Raw genomic sequence first — 19,454 nt, forward strand, 5'->3', positions numbered from 1 at the left:
AATAAGTTTTAATAGCAATTTTATAAGGTGTAAATAGTAAAACTCTTAATTAATTTTTTTAATATAAGTTTTTTTAATTTAATTTTACGATATTTATATTAAAATTAATATTTAATAATTTTATTTTATTTTTTTTAAATTTGTTTTTATTTTGTTAACGATTTTAATTATTATAAAAAGGTTTTTAAATTTTTTAAAAAACTTGTAATTTTTTTTTATTTTATTATTTTTCTTATTTATTTATTTTCTTTTTATCGAGATTTTACTTTATTAATTATATATTAAAAAGAGGTTTTTTAATTTATTATTATTATTATTTATTTTATTATTATTATTATTTTTTATAATAACCTTAAATTATTAAAATTTTTATTAAGTTATAACTTTTATTATTAAAAATAAAGACTTATTATAAGTGTGTCGGTTAAATTTGAAAATTATAAATCGTATATTTTTTAAGGTTATTAATTTAAAGTAATATTAAATCCGTAGTAAAAGTATTTAACTTTTTATCCGTAATATAGCGTTAATAGCATAGGTTTAATAACTTTAATATATATTAAATACTTAATTAATTGCAACCCATTTAAACCATTTTCAAATTTTTAATTAAAGGTGTTAATTTAAAGCTTTAAATTTAAGGATCGAATTAATCCTAATTATACGCTTATAATTACTTTATTATAAAAGTTATAAATAGTTAAAGTTACGACCGGTACCGCGTATAAGTTATTTACGTTACCACTTTAATTTAAGATATCATATAATAACGCTCGAAGAAATTAATTAAAAATTAATTAATATTTCGATTAATTAAATTTTCTGAGATTTAAAATATATATTAATTAATCCGTCTTGTCGAGGCGATAAAGATAAATGTTTTTACGGATTTATAAAAAATTGTTTAAATAGGTTAAGCCGGATTTAAAGTGGCGTTAAGTTAGGTGTGGTAGTGGTATTTATGCGCATACTTAAATTTATATGAGAGATTAAGTAATATTACAAACGAAATATATATATTCTTATTACGGATTTAATATTACTTTTAATTTATTATTTTATATTAAATAAAAGTTTTAAATGTTTTTATTTTTTTAAAGTTTTATTATTTACACCTTATAAAATTATTATTAAAGCTTATTCACACCTTAATATATTTAAAATTAACGTTTAAGGATTATTAGTTTAAGCTTTTTAATTAACTTTAATTAAAAGATTTAACACAACTTTTAATCTAAAACTTAAATTAAAATACATTTTATATCTTTTAAATTAACTTAATTAAACGGTTTAAATGATATATATTTTAAATTAATATAATTAATAGTTGTAAAATTATTTAAAAAAGATTAAAATAAACGCTTTATCGTTAACGTAACGCTAGCCGAGGGGCATTATATAATGCATAAACCATTTTAATTTATACCTTTTTTAAGGTAAATTATAATTTTTTAACTTAAATAACTTTATAATTATCGATTATATTAATTTAAATTATATATCGTTTAAAAGCTTTAATTAAGGCAATTTTAATGGTCTTAAATGCATTTTAATCTAATTCTTATATTAAAAATTATATTAAATCTTTTAATTAAAGCTAGTTAAAAAGCTTAAACTAATAACGTTTAAACGTTAAACATTTTCTTATATATTAAAATGCAAATAAGCTCCGATAATAATTTTATAAAGTGCGGATAGCAAAACTTTAAATTAAATATACTTTATTTAATATATTAACTTTATTTAATCCTTATTTTTATAAAAAAATCACGTAACATTTAAAACATTAAAGTTTATAAGGCTTATAAGGCTTAAAAAGCCTTATAAGGTCTTAAGGCCTTACATTTTTATTGCGAATTTAATGTTACTTTTTATTAATTAAAAGTTTTATTTTTTATTACTCGTGAACCTAATATTTAATACCGTATTATCACTTTAATCGTCATAAATATCCTCATCCATGCCATCGGCAATGATATCCTCCACCGCGTCTTCCTCATCTATTAACATGTCTTCATCATCATCCAATTCGCTGTCTGTGTGGTTAGGCAAGACTTGTATCTTGTTACCTACCATTACGACACGAGCGGATTCACCGTCTCTGATACTTCCCCGGAGGATCAGAACAGCTAGACGGTTGAGAACTTCTTGCTCGATTAGTCTAGCCAGTGGCCTAGCACCGTACGCAGGCGAGTATCCCGCGTTACCCAAGTAATCCTTAGCCTCTTCCGTGACCTCGATGAAGACGTTGCGGTCGTTGTCTGCCAACCGCTTCTGGATCTCAGAAAGTCGCAGGTCAACAATTCTGCGGATCTCACGTCTTGTAAGTCTGTTGAAGATCACGGTAGAGTTGATACGGTTGAGGAATTCGGGTAAAAAGTAGTTACGCAGCGCGGTCGTGACCAACTCCCGAGTGGTGGCGTCGATCTTTCCGTCCCTACCGGCCGGCCGAGCTAAGTACTCTGCGCCCAAGTTCGAAGTCATGACCACGATGCAATTCTTTGCGTCCACGACACGACCTTGACCGTCTGTAATCCTACCGTCGTCCATGAGTTGCAAGAGGACGGTTAATATTTCCTTGGCAGCCTTCTCCACTTCGTCAAATAGCAGGATAGAGAACGGTTTCCGACGGAGGGCCTCGGTCAACTGTCCACCGGCATCATGTCCGACGTATCCAGGTGGTGCGCCAATCATCCTACTTAGAGAATGACGTTCCTGGTACTCGGACATGTCAAATCGTATCATTGCCTTCGGATCATCAAACAAGAACTCTGCCAAAGCCTTGGTTAACAGAGTCTTGCCAGTTCCGGACGGACCGCAGAAGAGGAAGCTGGGTGGTTGATTGGGATTGCTAAGTCCAGATCGCTGCAGACGAATGGCGTTGGAGACGGCCTGGACAGCTTCCTTCTGTCCGACAACGATCTTTCCGAGAGCCTTCTCCATGTGAATGAGCTTTTCCTTCTCCGAAGTCTTGAGCCTTGTGACGGGAATGCCAGTCCAGCGAGAGACAATTTCGTTAATCTGGTCTGGTCCCACAACATCTGTGACCATGGAGCCACCCGTGTCGTTATTGTTGAGAGCGGCGTCAGCAGCGGCCTTCTGGCGCTCGAGCTCTTTAATAGCGCTCTCTTGTTCGGGAATGGCATAGTATTGGAGATCTGCAGCTGCAGCGTGATCTCCCATTCGGGCTGCATCCTCCATCTTTACCTTGAGCCGATCAAGCTTCATCTTCGCCTCTTGAATGTCCTTTCCGCGCTTTCGTTCGCGCTCATACTTTTCTCGGAGCGGTCTCAATTCCTCTTCAACGTTCTCTGCGTCTTGCTTGGCAACTTGGAGCCGAGCCTTGGAGGCATCATCCTTCTCTCGGGACAAAGCATGGATCTCAATCCTAAGTTGGCGTAATTTACGCTCCAGAGAATCGATAATCTCGGGTTGGGACTCTCGGGCAACCCTGACAGCTGCGGCGGCCTCATCGACCAGGTCAACTGCAGAATCCGGTAGGCGACGGGAAGTGAGATATCGGCCAGCCAGATTCGCGGCAGCGACGATGGCAGCGTCGGCGATGCTCACACCATGGTGAACTTCGTACTTCTCCTTGAGACCTCGAAGAATGGAGATAGTCTCAGGGATAGAGGGTTCCTTTACTATAACCTGTTGGAATCGTCGTTCGAAAGCAGCGTCTTTCTCAATGTACTTTCGATACTCGGCAAGGGTAGTAGCACCAATGCAGTGTAATTGTCCACGAGCCAGCATAGGCTTGAGCAGATTGGCGGCATCCATGCCACCCTCACCAGAAGCTCCCGCGCCCATTAGTAGGTGGATTTCGTCAACGAATAGAACGATCATCTCTTTAGACTCGGTGATTTCCTTTAAAACTCCCTTCATTCTTTCTTCAAATTCACCACGGTACTTGCTTCCAGCAACTAAAGCACCGACATCTAGAGATAGCAGTTTGCAGGCGGCAAGGTTATCGGGGATGTCGGCATTGACGATCCGTTGAGCCAAGCCTTCGACGACGGTAGTCTTACCCACACCGGGTTCACCAATTAGTACGGGGTTGTTCTTGGTTCGCCGCGAGAGGATTCGGATAACTCGTCGAATCTCCTCCTCTCTGCCAATGACAGGGTCCATTTTGCCTTCCCTTGCCATGGCTGTCATGTCGATAGTGAACTTGGCAAGATTCTCATGCTCCTCTTCGGTGTCGGCAGTTTTCGAGTCCACCCTCTTCGTCCCGCGGATGGTCTGAACAGCCTCTTGAACTAGCTTGGGTTTGGGGATATTGGCGTCTTTCAGAGCGCCAGCGATGGTTGCATCTTCGGCAAGCGCAGTAATGAGATGGTCGACTGCGATGTAAGTGTCCTTCTGCGTCTTCTGCAGCTCCTGAGCCTTCCTGAGAATGGTGTTGAAGGTAGGTGACATAGATACGGTCTCCGGCGGAGGGTCCTGACTCGGCAGACGGACCAATATCCTCTTGAGGGCTCTGTCAAGAAGTTGCGGGTCGCCATGGGCTCTCTCAACTACTTGCTTGAAGAGACTATGAGTAGTGCCTGGTACGGCATTTTGTTGGTCCTTGGAAGGATCAGGCGGAGGGTCCAGAAGAGAGACAGCGAGATGGATTGGCAGTAGCTGGGAGTGAGCATATTGTTCGGCTAATGCCATAGCATCCTCCAGGGCCTTCTTGCCCCGGTCTGTGAACTCCATTCGTGAAGTCATTGTGAGTGTGGTATTTTTTCTATCAGTATCGGTGGCTCAGTGGGATGGATGTGTGTAGAGCTCGATATTGAATATGTAGAGTGTTGGATAGAATGGTTTGATTATGTTATGAAAGAACCCGTAATGTATCAGGCTCTGCCTTTTGTTCTGAAATGAAGTAATCGTAATAATGGGGTATCAATGAATATGAACAGTCGATCTGTGTCTAATGAAATCAAGTGAAGAAAAAGAAGAAGAACGATGGTAAGAGTCAAGATATGAAGGTTTGTATTTATCTTGCTTGGTGGAAAACTAGAAAAGTAGAAGTGGAGAGGAAACATGCGATGATGACGGAAACAGGAAATGGTTTCAGAAATCTACTCGTGCTTACTTCAGGTATCCAGGCACTTCTGGTCATCTGTTTATGTTCCTAGCAAGTTCCTAATAGGTTCAATAGGTTCCTCGCAGGTTCCAACCAGGCTTTGGCTACATCATCAGACGTTTAGGAAGCTTCGAGTTTGTTGTAGAACGTTTGCGAAGCTTCTACTAGGTACTACCAGGTAGTGGTGGGGTAGCGGGTCGCTGACTGCCCTACCTGCCTTACCTGCCTGACGAAACTTTAAAAGCTCTGTCCAATCGCGGCGCTCAACCATTATAAAGTCAGGTGCCCACCAAATACTACGCATAGTACTAACCTACATGTAGGAGTTATGTAGTTACAGTACAAGTACATTTAACTACATGTATGCGATAACGATAAGTTACTTGCATACAACCCGTGTGGGCCGTGTCATACATACCTATCAATGATACATAGTACATAGTACATGTACTAGCAGTACATGCACAGTAGTAGGTACTAAGAACCTTGTACCCACTAACTAACTGTCGCAAGTGGAAAATGGAATTTTTTCAAAACTTATCGATGAATGAATATTCAAAGTCTTCCAAGCTCAATTAGAGCAGTCCGCTTAAGTTGACAATAACAGAGCTTGACGACGCAATTTCCCACGATGGCTTTAAGATCCAATTCCATAATTTCCCAGCTGGGCAGGCTGTCCTTTGGTTTTACGCGGACGAGCGTTCGTTTTAGTTCCACAATGACAGAGGAAAGACGAAGGGAAATAGAAGCATCCACCCCGCTGGCACATCATGGCGAAAAGTTATGGGTATTTTCTCACTTCCTCGACGGCCACACCGTGTATTCTACTGGCCCGGTGCTCAAGGTATGGTTTTGGGTTATAGAGTTATACTCTTTTCTTTCTTTCTCAATAGGTCCAAGACGCTGATTCTAATACTTGACCTAAAGGCGCACAAAGCGTTACGGCAGCTCCCATTCACCGGCAAGAAACTTAAGCCCTCTAAATTCCGAAGAGACTACTGGCGCCCCCTCGCCATGATTCAGATCCCCGAGGGCTGCGGCGTAGTGGGCAGGAGTGTGTACAACCTCCTGATGGAATGCAAAAAGCTGCACGAGCTGTATTGGGAAGACAGCTTGTTATATAACAAGGAAGGGAAACCGTTGAATAGGCACGAGCGGGGAAGAAAGATCAACGACCAGAGGATCAACACGATTGCCGACATGGCTGCCATCCTTGGGGGCCAGGGCAAGGGCAACAAGATATGGCAGAAGGTGACGGAAGACCCCAAAGAACTTGCTATCCTGGACGTGGGAGAAGACACAATCGTGAGGGACGAAGACGGAGTTGTCAAGGCACGAGTAAAGGCTGAAGTTTGGTGGACGGACATTCAAAACCACAAACACGCACGAAGTTGGACCTCCAATGTCACCCACTACCGCTTTGAGGATGCAGCATTAGAGAAGTTACTGGACGAGGGCACAGAGGAGGAGAATGAAAAGGGGGATGAAGAGGAAGATCGAGAAGAGGATCAGGAATCAGCACCCGAAAAATCAGATCCGAAGCAAGCAGAACCAAAAGAGCAACCCCAATGAGGATCAGATACGAAGACCACCTCTAAATAAGACCCATTACGCGACGAGGAGATCAACTGCTATCAATACAGCTTCCGCAGTTGAGCATATTGATCATCATTCTCTCTTCCTAGCATCCTAAGTACATTATATGGTACAGGTCTGGAGACGCTGTATTCTAGTAGGTATGCCATCAATGTATTATATATTCCAATGAACACTGCCAACCCTAAGCATAGAGGGGGCAACCCAATAACCCAAAAGAAAAGAAGAGTACCCCCCAAGAAAACAACACCAGAGTAATTTAAAATTTTAGTGCGAAGGACTTGAGATACTCGTAGTGCGACACGTTCTCATCTACGCAAGCCCTAATAACTCTTTGGGCTTCCTCGCCGTACTTCTGTCTCCACTCCTCGTTTTCAGATTCGTCGGTGACAGTTTTCTGGTTTCAAACATGGTTAGCAAATAAAAATCAAGCTGAGTTCGAATGGATCTGGAAATCAGTCGGAACTTACATGAGCCTTGGTCCTCGCAGTGAGGCTCTTGCTACTGATGGCGTCGTTGTGAAACCCATTCCATTTCGCAAAAGCGTCAGAGACATACTTCTGATTGTCCTCGTCGTCCCATTTCAGCATGTCGGGCGAGAAATCGATACCGGTCTCCTTGCAGAAGGCCTTGACAACGGGTTCCGGGTGGTCAAGGAGATCATCAGCATCGATAATAGTGATGGTGACTCCTTGCCCCTCCTTTTTTCCATTTGTCTCCCCATTCGTCGTCTCCCCGCTCGACTCTCCAGCTAGGCGCGGTCCGACTATTCCTTGCTCACGCAGATAGTTGAACAGACGACAGAGCTCTACGTATCCAGCTTCATTCGGCATGAATTTCTTGAAACCGGTAACTTCGTCTAACGGAGGCACGCAGCATCGGAAATATGAGGGGATTCCTCTTCTCGGGTGACGGATGAGGAAAGTCCAATGGAACTGTTTGAGGATCTCTAAGGGTATCACCGTCGGATTTCCCTCCTCGGTGTAGTCATCACTCTTGCGCAGGGACGGTACAATCGTTGCCGGTTTCCCATCCGGAGGCATCAAGTAATAGGCCATATCTTTGATGAAAACCCGCTTGCCCTGTGAGGATGAAGTGTAAGTGCCCAGTTCATGGTTAGGCCCCAAAATCGGTTAAAAAGGGGATTCATGCCATTGCAACTCCGCCGCCTTGGCCATAGCACGACGCTCAAATCGAAATCGTCCGCAAATATGTAGTGTTTGGAAAAAATTTGTTAAGAGACATCGCGCTTGCGACCAGAGCAGGGTAGAAGAATATCAAATTATAAGGGGATAGTGGCGAGGATTTACAGGGACAATTGGGGACGTCAGGAGATTCCGAACCTCGCTCCCATCTTTTCCCAGCCGGCTGAGGACATCATGATATGTTGTCTTGGAAAAGCCACTGCTTTCCCTGGCCGCCTCGTCATCGGCATACCGCTGACTGAGCCTCTCAGGGCCGTAATAGAAACTATCTCCAAACGGTTCGTGGGCACATTTGAGAGTATCACGACGAGTCATGAAAACCTGACAGATTTTTTAGTATGTTTAATCCAGAGTCCAAGGATAGCCAGTAGCCAGGTTTTAAGAACCAACCCTCTCGAAAGCGGTGGAACAGGCACGTGGGTGCGTGACCACAAAAACAGGCTTATTAGACATGGTAATAATAGTAGGTAGTAATTGTCGAAGCTTTTTGGCTTCGATGTTGTGATCGATGGGTTAAATGAGGTGATTGGTATTGTGGATAAGTCTCCTTCACTTAAAGAGAGCACCACGCATAAAATAGTTGATCTTTGCGAATGACTACTAAGATAGAAGAATGAGTTTTTTTATTTTTTTTTTTTATGTTTTTGTTTTCGTTGGAAGAATAGACCGAGGGATAAAAGAGGAGAGAGAATTTCTTGAGCAAACCTGCCTAGCGAGCAAGGAAGTCTGGAGAGACTTATAAGTTACCTGAAGCTACTACTAACCACCACTATTATTGATGTACATACATGTAAGTAAGAAGTAGCAGGTGCAGTGGTGGTAACTTTACACATAGGTAGTATGTACTTGCCGAACAAGAGGTTGTTTCTGTCCAGTGTCTACTATTCTAGAACCCTACCTAGTAGGTGACTCCACCCACATAGCTTTTTCTTCGTAAGGCAAGGTTAACGGCTTACAACACCTTGTTAAACAGGGAAGCCAATTGGATGAATAAGCTTCATCGGCCAGGCAGGTACAGAACTATACCACTCTGTAATGGAAGAAAGAATAGCCCCCGGTGTGGATACGCCTAACGTTTCTAGAGAACTCTAGACGAACCCCCAAACTATAGGTTACGTCATACATGGATAGGTATACATACAATACCTAATGCCGTAATCCTAATATCCTATTATATTCCTATACTGGCTACGTACCAGCCTGTACTATTTTACTACTATATAGTATACATACTACTAGGTACTAGGTAGCGTATGGCAGTGTGACAATTGGTGCAACAACCTTTTTGCTAAGGCGAAGACTTGAAAGTGGTGGCGTGGGTATGCAGTCTAGATGCCTGGTACTTAGTAGTACATGGCCTGTTCGAGGGAAGAAGATCAATATAACCTAGGTTAGACGTGTATAAACCGGATACTTTGTATGTACTCCTCAGTAGGGCCGATGGCTATGGATGGCGAAAATCCCCCCCGAAAAAAAAGAGGTCATCTTTAAGCTCTTTAAGAATTTTCCCCCCCCAAGTCTCCTAAGCGTTGTTTTAGGCGAATACCGAATATCTATCACGTACTTAGTAGTATGTACTTGTTAGCACTAACTATACCTAGTATACATAGTAGGTAAGGTAGGTCGACTTTGTTGAAAAGATGATGTTCTACAGTTCTACTACCTAATCCTCTCGTAGAACGCGTAGAACGAACAAGTCATGTGGGAGGTTTGTCTGGTGGCTGGCTTGACATAAATATCGTCATAAGTGGGATGGGCGCGGACCAAATTCATCTTCTAACTTAGTCTGCCCCAACTCCATATATTCAGCCCGACTTTGGTTCCCTTTTTCACTGTAACAATGTAAGGTTAAGTTGATGGTTGCTTTATTTTATCAAAGGCAGCACAAATTGTATATGAGGGTTAGGGTTGAAGAGAAATGGAAAAGGAGAAAGGAGAGAAAATGACAAAAGCCAAGTCATGTACGTACCTGGCAAACCCGCATGCCACGTCTCATCCCACCCTCTCCCGGTTCCATCCGGCCGGAAATTCTCCCAGTACACGGCATTGCCGGCGACCGGCTTGAATATCACACCCGTGACTAGTCCCTCGTCTGCGTGTGAAAGCTCAGCCGCACGCTCAGCCAACTTGGTGCACTCGACCCATTGGCACCACGGGTAATCGGGCGCCTCTCGCTGAAGCAGTGGAAACTCGGTCCCGCCTCCCTCAACCTCGTCCGCTTGCACCCAAGCCATAAAGCTACTAACTCGACCCCAGCCTAGAGCACCCGAACCCCAGTCAAAGTGATGCGAGTAATGCTGATCGGTGCCGTAGCGTTGGGTACGAAGGCGTTCAATCCATAAATCATTGCGCCAGCCTTGAACCGCTCGAGCGCGGCCTTCAATGCATCGTACAGTGTTAGTACGAGGTATCAATGCGACCTCGGAGTCGCGAATGGTGGTATTACGGTGTGTCGATTGGCCATCGTTGGTAACGGTTGAAGGCTCAAACAACGGCTCGCTACGGATAGTTAGCAGCGAAGCAGTACTCCAAGAATGAGAACAGTGATGCGCAACCTACCTAATTTCTAACAAGTGAGATCGTTCATCTTCCGAGATGAAATTCTCAATATAAATTACAATAGGTGCCTTGGAAAGTATGTACACCGAATATGAATTAGGGGAACACTCCGGGGCTGTTTGGTTTGCCGTATCTAGAGCAAGCAAGGACTCGTTAATGCGAGGCCGAGGTGTCCGAGGCAGACGGTTTGGACGCGGTGAAATATGTTGCGTGCCTGGATTGTACAGAAACAATAAAATAGCAAGTCCTGCTACAATATATGAAAACATTGTGATGTTATCAAAATACTATGATGGGGACTAAGGTATACATATGGTGTATGGTGTATGGTGTATGGTATATGATAAATATGTATATATATACGCGTACCTAGCAGCCTTACCTACTTAGTACCTATCTAGTAAGTAAGATTCAATATGCCCCCTAGCTTTGAGTATTGACCCTGTTAGGATAACAAGCGACCCCATAACACAAGTAACCAGTAGCACAATCACATGACTCCAATGACCCATCGTATTTACCACAACACCTTACCCTCATAGCATACCTTCCCCCTACCAATCATCCCCCTTACCAGCCTAGATACCTACCCAGTACCTAGGTAGATAGAGACTGGACGATGCTCTTGGGTGCAATTTACAGACTCTTCCTTTTAAGTTTTCTACTACTTCTTCGTCTACCATAGCCCGATCCTAAGCAGACCGAGATGAGTTTCCATACTACAAAAAAGAAACCCATCAGGACCACGGTCGCTGTCCCGGTGTTAATTCCATTGGCCCGTGCCAAGTCTAGGACGGGAACCTGTATTTTGTGGTATAGGTTCTCGCCTACCTCAGGTTTTGCATTGATATGCCAAAACAAGGTACGGGGTCCAAATAGTCCATCGTAGCCTAGATTAACTCGGTCGAATGGATTATTCGGGAACCTCGTGCCATCCTCGGCAGTACAAGCCCAGAAGACTGCCGGCCAAGGTACTTTGACATCTTTATATCCTTGTGATCCAGGCGACAAGTATCGTAGATGAAGTGGGATCTCTGCTGTCCAGGGATGGTCATCCCTAACACTCTTGACGTTGGGAGGCTGGAGCTCGAGAAGAAGACTAGAACCCCAAGACCTCATGGCGTAGTCCGGTGCCTCAAGATCCACTGGCCTACTGATGTAGCGTAGCGCAGTCAAGTTTTTTGACGCCAAGAATAGCTCATCCCCTAGCTGATACTTATCGGCGAATACAGTTCGGGGTAAGGTGAGGTACGCGTGTAACGAACAAGACGCCCCCTCCATCGGCGGTTTGCTGGAGCTGATGCGCAATTGCATCGTTGGATGCAAGCCCCAGGGACGGAGGAACCTGGAGAGGAAAGTTGAGTCGGTGGCAGTCTTGTGGCGTGAGGGGAAAGAGAACAAGGTCGGCGCCGGTTTCGAGTCCTCGCCTACGACAGTGAGCAAGCCTGTGACACCAAGCTCGTGTGATTCTAGATGCGGTGGTGTGTCCGGCGTCATTATACCCACTTCGGACCTATGTTGTGGATGCGAGTCGATAGATAACGGTTGTCGTTCCCGTGGCCATAAAGCTGTGAGCTTGACTACATGAGAGATTGCATCGTAAGAGAAGTCCACAGAATAGGCACTGTCGATTCGCTGTGCTCGCGTGACACATTCTTGATTGCCAGAAGCACAGATGTTGTGCTCTAGATACGACGCGAAATGGGATAGGTCGTTTAGAATGCTGTAGTATTGATAGGCAGTTGAATGAGTGAATCGATCGCTCGGTAGTTTTGTAAATGATTCCTATTCGTGAAAGAGAAGAAGGGGAAAAACAGTTAGCTTGTTGAAGGATCATGATGCCACTAAGCTCGGCATAGTGACTTACCGATGAGGAGCAATCTAGGGAACCAAATGCTCCCCGAAATAAGCGACATAGGCGTTCGCCATCAGGCTTCCCGCCGTTACCAGGTGTGTAGAAGATATGTAGACCTGGGGGTATCCTTGAGGGCCATGGGCCTACAGTTTCGTAGGCATCGGGTGCTTGCCATCGTAGGTACAACTCTCGGGATCCCCGAACCAGCTCTTGAAGTTCAACAGGAAGCTCCTCGAGAGCCAAGGTAATCCGTTCCTCGCGTTCAGCTATGATATCCGGGCCGGAAAAAGAACGACCTGAAATCTTCAAGGAAGCCGGATCAATGCCATGCTCATTTTTGTGAAAGAAAGTGATTCTTTGACGCATCTTGTATGGTATGAGACGACGTAGTCTGTAGTCGACGATGTCGTATGTCCTGGGAGATTGATCACATGGGTATTCGCAGGGAGGAGGCGGTAATATGTATGTGTCCATAGTCGGTCGAATTAGAAAGTGGCCCAAGCTCCTAAATGGATATGACAATTGAAATTAATTAGATAAGCTTCCCCCTTAAAGTTTGGGGGGGTCTTTTAGCGGGTAGATTGGGTAGATTGGGGGGTGTTAGATGTAGATGGGGTAGATGCCCGGGTGGTTTTGGCAATCAAACTCTAAAAAAGGTCAAAAAGAAGCAACAACGAAATACTATGGAAATAGCGACCCTTTTTCTACTTTGCTATTCCTCGGAACTTCTCTCAACAGGGAGACCACGTAATAACGACGTTGATTGGGCCGCCATTTGTAAAGCTTTGGGCAGGAGGAAGTGACCTGCATATCTGCATACCTGCATGCTAGCCCTGGAATTAAATTGATTTTTTTCTTTTGAACATCAAAGTTTGGGACACTTTAGCACACTTTTGCACACTTTTGCACACTTTAGCACACTTTGGGACATATAGTGCCATGTACCCTTACCTACCCTACCTAGGATTAAGCACTTTGGGGACATATGGTAGGGCTGGGGATGGGGGATTGGGGATTCGGGACTCGACTCGGGGCTGGGGACTTCGCACTTGCAACTGCAACTGATCAATTCGTTTTTCCACGTAACATTGAACTGAACAACTGGACAACTACACGTATCTAGTAGGCGCCGGCCCATTTATTTCCTACAGGGAGGCCTATGACTATTTGCCAGCACTCCTGCAAGGCCTGGAAAAGACGCCTGCATCACAGGGCACTCGCATGAAGCTAGAGAAGAAAAGAAAAAAAAGAATCCTTGAATCCATGTTCATCACATAGCCGCCCTACTTAGTAGGTAACCTATTAGAATTCCTATCTTACATGTTGGCTTTCTAACAGGCTGCAAACTTAACCAGCTTACCAGGTGATTGCCAGGTTACCTACATATGTACATACAGTACTCACCGACTTCTCTCTCGAGACTATATATATACCTGCCTAGGTACCTACTATTGCCTATCTAGCATGAAGGTACATGCATTTGAAGTTTCATCTTTCAAGCTTTCTTTCATACAAGTTCTTGAAAAATCATAATCTAATCTAATTAATTCGTTGCCCAACCCACATTGAATCTCTCAACACGAACAACCTCGATACTACATACTCGGCAGGATATGGCTATAATACGATAGGTATGGCTAAGTCTACATGTAGCAGCTAGTGATATATTAAGTGATATATATCTGGAGAGAGGCCCGAGCGTCCGTGCCGAAAATCTTTGCGGAACCGGAAAAGGTAATAATTACGGTACCGGATAACTAACTACCTCCCTTAGGTATGTACCGAATCGTCCCGATTCCGCCGATCGCCTCAAGTAGCGCATTCTTGTTGTATCGTAAAGATCTAAGGTAAATAGTTTGTATCTGGACTTTTCTGAATCGAATTGTCTTCAAGGCTATTATCTCCGGGTGGGAAAAGAACTGAATAACAAGTTACTATGAGCACTAGGGTTCCTAGCATAATAGCGGCGGTCTGATGGCTTTAGCCTTCTATCCAACCACCGCAATAAATTTTCGAGAAGAGCAAAAAAAGAAAAAAGAAAAAAGAAAAAAAAAGACATCAAGTTTCTAATGCCAAGGTAAATCTTGGCTACCTAATTAGATTAGAGACTGTTATGATGTACATTCTGCGTAAGTACCTAGGCATGCTTCACACGTTCGAATGCTGTGCTGCCACTGATTAGATAGTTATACCTAGTAGCATCCCACAATGTCTCTTTAGAAATACCTAGCTTTTACCTTTCTAGACAGCTTAAGAACTATATAAGAAGGTCTAAGTATCTGTATCATTGGCAGCTTATAATTAACTGCTAGCACTATTAAAAAAACAAAAACAAAAACAAAAACAAAAACAACAAAACAACCAATCAAGCCTACCTGGTACTTACATGGTACCTAGGCACGCATGAACGAGAAGGGGTTGGGGGGGGGGGGTATGATAGCAAAAGGCTAGTGGAAATGAATAGTTTAGGGATATTGTACAACTACAATCAGCCCTTAACATATCAACGTAGACGCGCTCACGGCAGAGATAAATCAACGGAGTTTAGGCTGAACCAAATCTTTAACTCAGGCCCTAACTTCAGACCTACTAGCATCCCCCCTCCTTTACTCGCCGCCGCGGAGGCCCGCTGTACCTTCATGTATTCCCAAGATCTCATATATGTCACTTGAACGCATATGCTTGTCTCCGCATCATCCCAAAGATAATGTGTGGGGCTGGGTGGCTTTACAAGGGAGGCAGAGTTATTGTGAGTATGTCTTGGAAGGCAATTGATGGATAGGTCACACAACTTGTTGTCCGTTGAGACATAGAGGCCTACATGGAGGATCACATGACCAAGTCAACCTCCTTACTCTACCATCGTGATCTTACACAGATAGCGGAGTCATTATTTATTATTATTTGCAGTAGTCGAAACTACTGTAGATGAACTATTCTTAACCAAAATAAGTCCTAACCTAAGCCAATTGGAACAATGATTACATTCCATCAAATTACCACGCACATCACCATAACTTAATAAATGAGAAAGCACTACTACGTAGGCAAGACTCCTGATACGCAGAATATACGTAGTTGATCAATGATGATGATGATGTTGGCACTCTATTACTGCCATGCTAGGTGTACCTGCTATTCCGGCCAGGACTTCGTCTTATCCCTCCTTAGCTTGTGTGCCTTTTTTTTTTTGGATGCTACCCCTGACTATATCCATCTACCTTTTGTAAGCAAGAGATCCTGTGGCATTGTCTTCTTGACTGCCATGATGCATGTGATGAACTGATCTCTCCGATGCCGGAACCCCCTTTCCTTGCCCGATTAAAGAAAACAATTGGATGAGTGCAATATACATTGTGTGATAAGGGGGAAGAAGAACGTGATAGACACCCCTTTTTGATGCCACCTCCTTAGATACGATGGTTGCAAGGAAACTGACATATCTAAGCCTGTTGCCTATTCAGAGCATCATTCTTCCAACGTGAACACCTATTAGCAGGACGTCAAAGCATATAAACTTCCGAGACTTGTATCTATCATTGTAATGGTTGATGCCTCTTAATATAGAGAGAAATCATAAGTCTCGTTGGATTGTCCTAATCCCAACGACGGCCTTCGCGTTCCGCCTCTAAGCGACTCATGCGCTCTTCCTCGTCCTCCATGTTGACAGCTTCGCTGCGACGGCTCTTTCGACGACCGCCGCGATCGTCACCACCTTCCCGGCTACGCTTCACACCCGTCGAACGACCTGCTATGACTGCCATTCGTTGCGCTTCTTTGAGGAGTCGTTCGCGGTCTCGAGCTTCGCGTTCTAGCGTATGCGGGTCTTTTGTAGGACCGGTAGGACCAGATTTCTGTCCGGCAACAGATGACTGCGAGGCACGTCGGGATGCTTCGCTCTCGCGCCGGTTTAAAGTAAGTGGTTTGCTTCCAGCACTTTTGGTTTCTATCCCAGATACAACCACTTTGCTGCTGGCCCCCTTGATAGAGAAGCTGCCTCGAGGACCAGTGGGGGGGTTAAAGACCTTGTCCGAGGGTTCCACTGGAGTTGGCAGAGTACTGGAGTTCCTGGTGCTGCGATAGTGTCGGTCTTCGTCTCGATCATGAGTGTGGTTCCTCTCGCGGTCTTTCTTTTGCTCCCTGTCACGCTCCCTGTCCCTGTCACGGTCTTGGTCGCGATCCCGATGCGGCCGATGATTGGACTTTCGGTGATGGTCGTGATCGCTGTCCCTATCAGCCTCCTTATCGCGCTCTCGACGTTTATCATCTCGATCACGGCGGCTCCTATGACCCGAACGCCTATGCTCGCGATCTACTGGGGAAGCGGATCTGGAACGCTCGTCATATTTCCCATCTCCTGCTCGACTTTTATGGTCCTCTTCATCCCTGGCCGACTGTCTCTTACTCTTGTGCTTGCGTCGACGATGACTGTTATCGTGATCGTCATCTGAAATGGATGGGGTGTGGCGTCGCCTGTGCCTGCGGGACTCCTTACGATCACGGCTAGGGCTGCGACTGATACCACGGCTCCGGGTTCGGCTACCAGATACCGTGCATGCCCTAGAGTGGTCACGATCCTTGTCACGATCACGTCCCCTGCTCTTCTCTTCTTCGTCATGTTCTCGGTCACGTTCACGATGACGGCGGTCTTTCTCTTTGGAAGAATGCAAAGAACTACTTCGGGATTTTGGTTTATCCTCTGTCGGACTTGCTACATTCGGGGTATTAGCAATACGTGAACTTGGGCTTCTCTCATCAGTGATTAAGCCACGTGCTCTAAGGTGACGAAGACTAGTGTTAGGTAGACCTTGCCGCATGGCTTTGGGACCAGTAGGCGCATTCAACGGTACATCCGGAACCGCAATATGAAGATGCATAGGACCAGCAGTTCCACGGGAAGGGCCTTGAGGTGCTGAATGTTGATCTCTAGAAGATACATCACCCTTGTAATTCGTAGGTTCAGCCTGCACAGATTGCGTCTCATCCTCTTTGGAACCCCGTTCCGAGCTCTCCGGCACGAGTCTGTTGGCTCCCTCGGCAGTAGTACTATCACGGTCACCTGCATCCGCGTGCCCATTCTCCCCAGCCCGCTGCACCTCTTGACTAGACTCCGGTCGTATCGCTCGACCAAACTCGTCCACATTGCTGGCCTCCTGCCCCGTTGCCTGGGGGCCATCTAATGCTGGTTGGCCATCTTTACCACTTGGGAACTGAGGACCCTGACCAATCCAACCTGCGTTGGCGTTGTTATATCCATGATGATATCCGCGACCGTGACCTCCGTAGACGCCCCGGCCCCGGCCTCTACCTCGATAGCCGTAGTTGCCTCGACGGTAATCATTGAATTGGTTGTGGTGACCAAAATTACCTGCATTGAAACCTGTACGGAAGCCAGTGTTAAAGCTGCCAAAGTCACCATTTCCCATTCCGGGAGCATTTGGATTGAAATTATCTTGGCCGACGTTCCATGATTGCTGTCCGTTCCAGTCATTGCTGCCACCATTGAACCCATTCATGCCCATATTCATGTTCATGCCGTTCATGCCTATGCCCTGCGCACCAAAGCCACCGTTCATCATCATGCTCTGCATTGCCATGGGATCCATCATTCCTAGGTAGTATGAGATTAGCCATTGCACATCTATTTTAATCTTTATTTAATGAGAATATTCTTACCCATCATGGGAAAAGTCCCGAAAGCGGCAGGATTCATGCCGTTTTGCATGGCCATCATCATTTGCATCTGGGTCATGTCACCGTTACCGAAGTTCATGTTGAAGCCGCCACCCATCGAGTCAAAACTAGAGGCCACACCAGGCTGTGCTAACTGGTCTTTGCTATCGCCAACTTCCATATTTTCTCCCACTTCTTCCACCGTTGCGTCATCTTGGCTTTCTTGTCCTCTTGATACAACAGCCTTGGGCTCTTCCTCTCCAATGGACTGCTCATTGGGCTGCTCATTCGTAGGTAAATTCTGAGATCTTATTAGAGACGAATAAAGTGACACAACTTTTAGGAAATAATTACCTCGTCCTTGGACTGAGAATTGATAGAGATTGGCTTGGAATCAGCGGCCGAGGGCACTTCGGACTCAGCCATGGTATGGGGCGCTGTGGAGCCCGCAGTTTGAGGCGTTGTTCGAGGTTCTGGATCATCCTTCAAGGCTGGTGTAGGATCTGCAGTAGGAGGCTGCTCAGTGGGCACCTGGGTGTGGCTAGGGGTAGGGGCATCTTGGGCAGGAGTCGTCGGCGTAGACCCGTTCGTCTTTGGCCGGGCAGCTTCACGCTTTTTCTCCTCCGTCTTTAGAAAAACTCGGATGGTAGTTCTGAGAGATTTGTAGACGGTACAGTCGGGGGCTGAAATGGGAGTGTGCTCGCAAACTGGACAACTTGAGGATACGGTAGTTTGGCCTGCAATTCATTAGGATATGTGTCCACGATATGACAAAGGAGGTGGGCGGGATAGAGAGAGCGTACACTTCTCGCATATTGCAGTCTCACAGCAAGGCAACCTGTAGGCGTTCACAGCTAACTTGCTGCATACTGCGCAGCGCAATTTGGTAGGCAGTTCAACAGGAGTTAGAGAGCTGCAAAAGTTAGCATATGAGATAGACATGGCGACATTGGGTGGGAAAGAGGCATACTTTGCAAGCTCAATCAGAGCGGCGGTAAGCGCGGCCATGTTTAACACGAATGTCGTTATGGAAAAGTAGTTTATGGTGCATGTGGAAGTGATATGTGAAGCTCGTTCAAGGTTTGTTCAATTTGAAAGAGTTGAAGAGGAATTTGCGTTGAAAAATTGTACGAATCAGTGTTAGAAAGTAGAGCGACGCAGAAAACCAGCCGAGAGGAAAACCTGTATGGTTGTCGTTGTCGCGCTTCGTACCACAACCAATGCCGACATCTGGTGGAGTCAATGAATTGGAAGTAGATAAGAGAAAAAGAAGAAGAAAAAGGCGAAAGTTTTGTTGAATGACTGTAGTTCGAGATGGGAGAACACACCGGAGGACGGTGGAGGACTGGAAGTTCAAGTTGTTCGCTGTTTGGCTGAGTAGCAAAATTGCATACGCGCAAACGTCTGATTACTTAGCTTGCTACTAGTTAACTAGATGTAACTACTAACTATTATAGAGTTTATCTAAGTACCTAGTAACTAGTTTTAACAT

General features: G+C 44.6%; 6 protein-coding genes across 6 annotated transcripts; 1 reads left to right on the forward strand and 5 right to left on the reverse strand.

Annotated features, from left to right (window-relative positions):
* Positions 1-1,844: 1,844 nt before the first annotated feature.
* On the reverse strand, positions 1,845-5,343 carry GGS25DRAFT_473666 (heat shock protein). The gene has a single exon (XM_049259559.1). It carries the CDS (start codon positions 4,711-4,713, stop codon positions 1,936-1,938), a length of 2,778 nt encoding a protein of 925 aa, XP_049119633.1. The 5' UTR covers positions 4,714-5,343; the 3' UTR covers positions 1,845-1,935.
* Positions 5,344-5,362: 19 nt separating this feature from the next.
* On the forward strand, positions 5,363-6,886 carry GGS25DRAFT_104674 (transcriptional regulation of mitochondrial recombination-domain-containing protein). The gene is made up of 2 exons (XM_049255988.1): positions 5,363-5,918; positions 6,002-6,886. Exons 1-2 carry the CDS (start codon positions 5,706-5,708, stop codon positions 6,644-6,646), a joined length of 858 nt encoding a protein of 285 aa, XP_049119634.1. The 5' UTR covers positions 5,363-5,705; the 3' UTR covers positions 6,647-6,886.
* GGS25DRAFT_104679 (P-loop containing nucleoside triphosphate hydrolase protein) lies at positions 6,788-8,473 on the reverse strand. The gene is made up of 4 exons (XM_049255989.1): positions 8,266-8,473; positions 8,014-8,196; positions 7,141-7,752; positions 6,788-7,067 (listed from the first exon to the last, which is right to left on the reverse strand). The coding sequence occupies exons 1-4, from the start codon at positions 8,326-8,328 to the stop codon at positions 6,930-6,932; spliced, it is 996 nt and encodes a 331-aa protein (XP_049119635.1). The 5' UTR covers positions 8,329-8,473; the 3' UTR covers positions 6,788-6,929.
* A 547-nt stretch (positions 8,474-9,020) lies between these two features.
* On the reverse strand, positions 9,021-10,764 carry GGS25DRAFT_473677 (uncharacterized protein; the record flags this gene model as incomplete). Its single annotated transcript, XM_049259560.1, has 3 exons — positions 10,435-10,764; positions 9,845-10,374; positions 9,021-9,707 (listed from the first exon to the last, which is right to left on the reverse strand). Coding segments are annotated over exons 1-3 (850 nt in total), but the record flags the coding sequence as incomplete, so codon positions are not given.
* Positions 10,765-10,886: 122 nt separating this feature from the next.
* GGS25DRAFT_104735 (PIG-X-domain-containing protein) lies at positions 10,887-13,474 on the reverse strand. The gene is made up of 2 exons (XM_049255990.1): positions 12,302-13,474; positions 10,887-12,219 (listed from the first exon to the last, which is right to left on the reverse strand). The coding sequence occupies exons 1-2, from the start codon at positions 12,761-12,763 to the stop codon at positions 11,071-11,073; spliced, it is 1,611 nt and encodes a 536-aa protein (XP_049119637.1). The 5' UTR covers positions 12,764-13,474; the 3' UTR covers positions 10,887-11,070.
* A 2,256-nt stretch (positions 13,475-15,730) lies between these two features.
* On the reverse strand, positions 15,731-19,452 carry GGS25DRAFT_104789 (uncharacterized protein). Its single transcript, XM_049255991.1, has 5 exons — positions 18,933-19,452; positions 18,766-18,875; positions 18,317-18,699; positions 17,966-18,263; positions 15,731-17,900 (listed from the first exon to the last, which is right to left on the reverse strand). The coding sequence occupies exons 1-5, from the start codon at positions 18,968-18,970 to the stop codon at positions 15,886-15,888; spliced, it is 2,844 nt and encodes a 947-aa protein (XP_049119638.1). The 5' UTR covers positions 18,971-19,452; the 3' UTR covers positions 15,731-15,885.
* Positions 19,453-19,454: the final 2 nt, after the last annotated feature.

The sequence above is a fragment of the Hypoxylon fragiforme genome (assembly GCF_022984875.1).
Source record: "Hypoxylon fragiforme strain CBS 206.31 chromosome Unknown GGS25scaffold_2, whole genome shotgun sequence".
NCBI lineage: Eukaryota > Fungi > Ascomycota > Sordariomycetes > Xylariales > Hypoxylaceae > Hypoxylon > Hypoxylon fragiforme.

Excerpts from the sequence above, each read along its gene's own strand:
- GGS25DRAFT_104789 (XM_049255991.1), bottom strand. The coding sequence starts at position 18,970 with ATGGCCGCGCTTACCGCCGCTCTGATTGAGCTTGCAAA. Across the intron at positions 18,876-18,932 it reads GCTCTGATTGAGCTTGCAAA|CTCTCTAACTCCTGTTGAAC; the intron begins GTATGCCTCTTT and ends TAACTTTTGCAG. Across the intron at positions 18,700-18,765 it reads GACTGCAATATGCGAGAAGT|GCCAAACTACCGTATCCTCA; the intron begins GTACGCTCTCTC and ends AATGAATTGCAG.
- GGS25DRAFT_104735 (XM_049255990.1), bottom strand. The coding sequence starts at position 12,763 with ATGGACACATACATATTACCGCCTCCTCCCTGCGAATACCCATGTGAT. Across the intron at positions 12,220-12,301 it reads CCCTAGATTGCTCCTCATCG|GAATCATTTACAAAACTACC; the intron begins GTAAGTCACTAT and ends TTTCACGAATAG.
- GGS25DRAFT_104674 (XM_049255988.1), top strand. The coding sequence starts at position 5,706 with ATGGCTTTAAGATCCAATTCCATAATTTCCCAGCTGGGCAGGCTGTCC. Across the intron at positions 5,919-6,001 it reads CTACTGGCCCGGTGCTCAAG|GCGCACAAAGCGTTACGGCA; the intron begins GTATGGTTTTGG and ends CTTGACCTAAAG.
- GGS25DRAFT_104679 (XM_049255989.1), bottom strand. The coding sequence starts at position 8,328 with ATGTCTAATAAGCCTGTTTTTGTGGTCACGCACCCACGTGCCTGTTCC. Across the intron at positions 7,753-8,013 it reads TGGGAAAAGATGGGAGCGAG|GGCAAGCGGGTTTTCATCAA; the intron begins GTTCGGAATCTC and ends TCATCCTCACAG. Across the intron at positions 7,068-7,140 it reads CTGCGAGGACCAAGGCTCAT|AAAACTGTCACCGACGAATC; the intron begins GTAAGTTCCGAC and ends GTTTGAAACCAG.
- GGS25DRAFT_473666 (XM_049259559.1), bottom strand. The coding sequence starts at position 4,713 with ATGACTTCACGAATGGAGTTCACAGACCGGGGCAAGAAGGCCCTGGAG.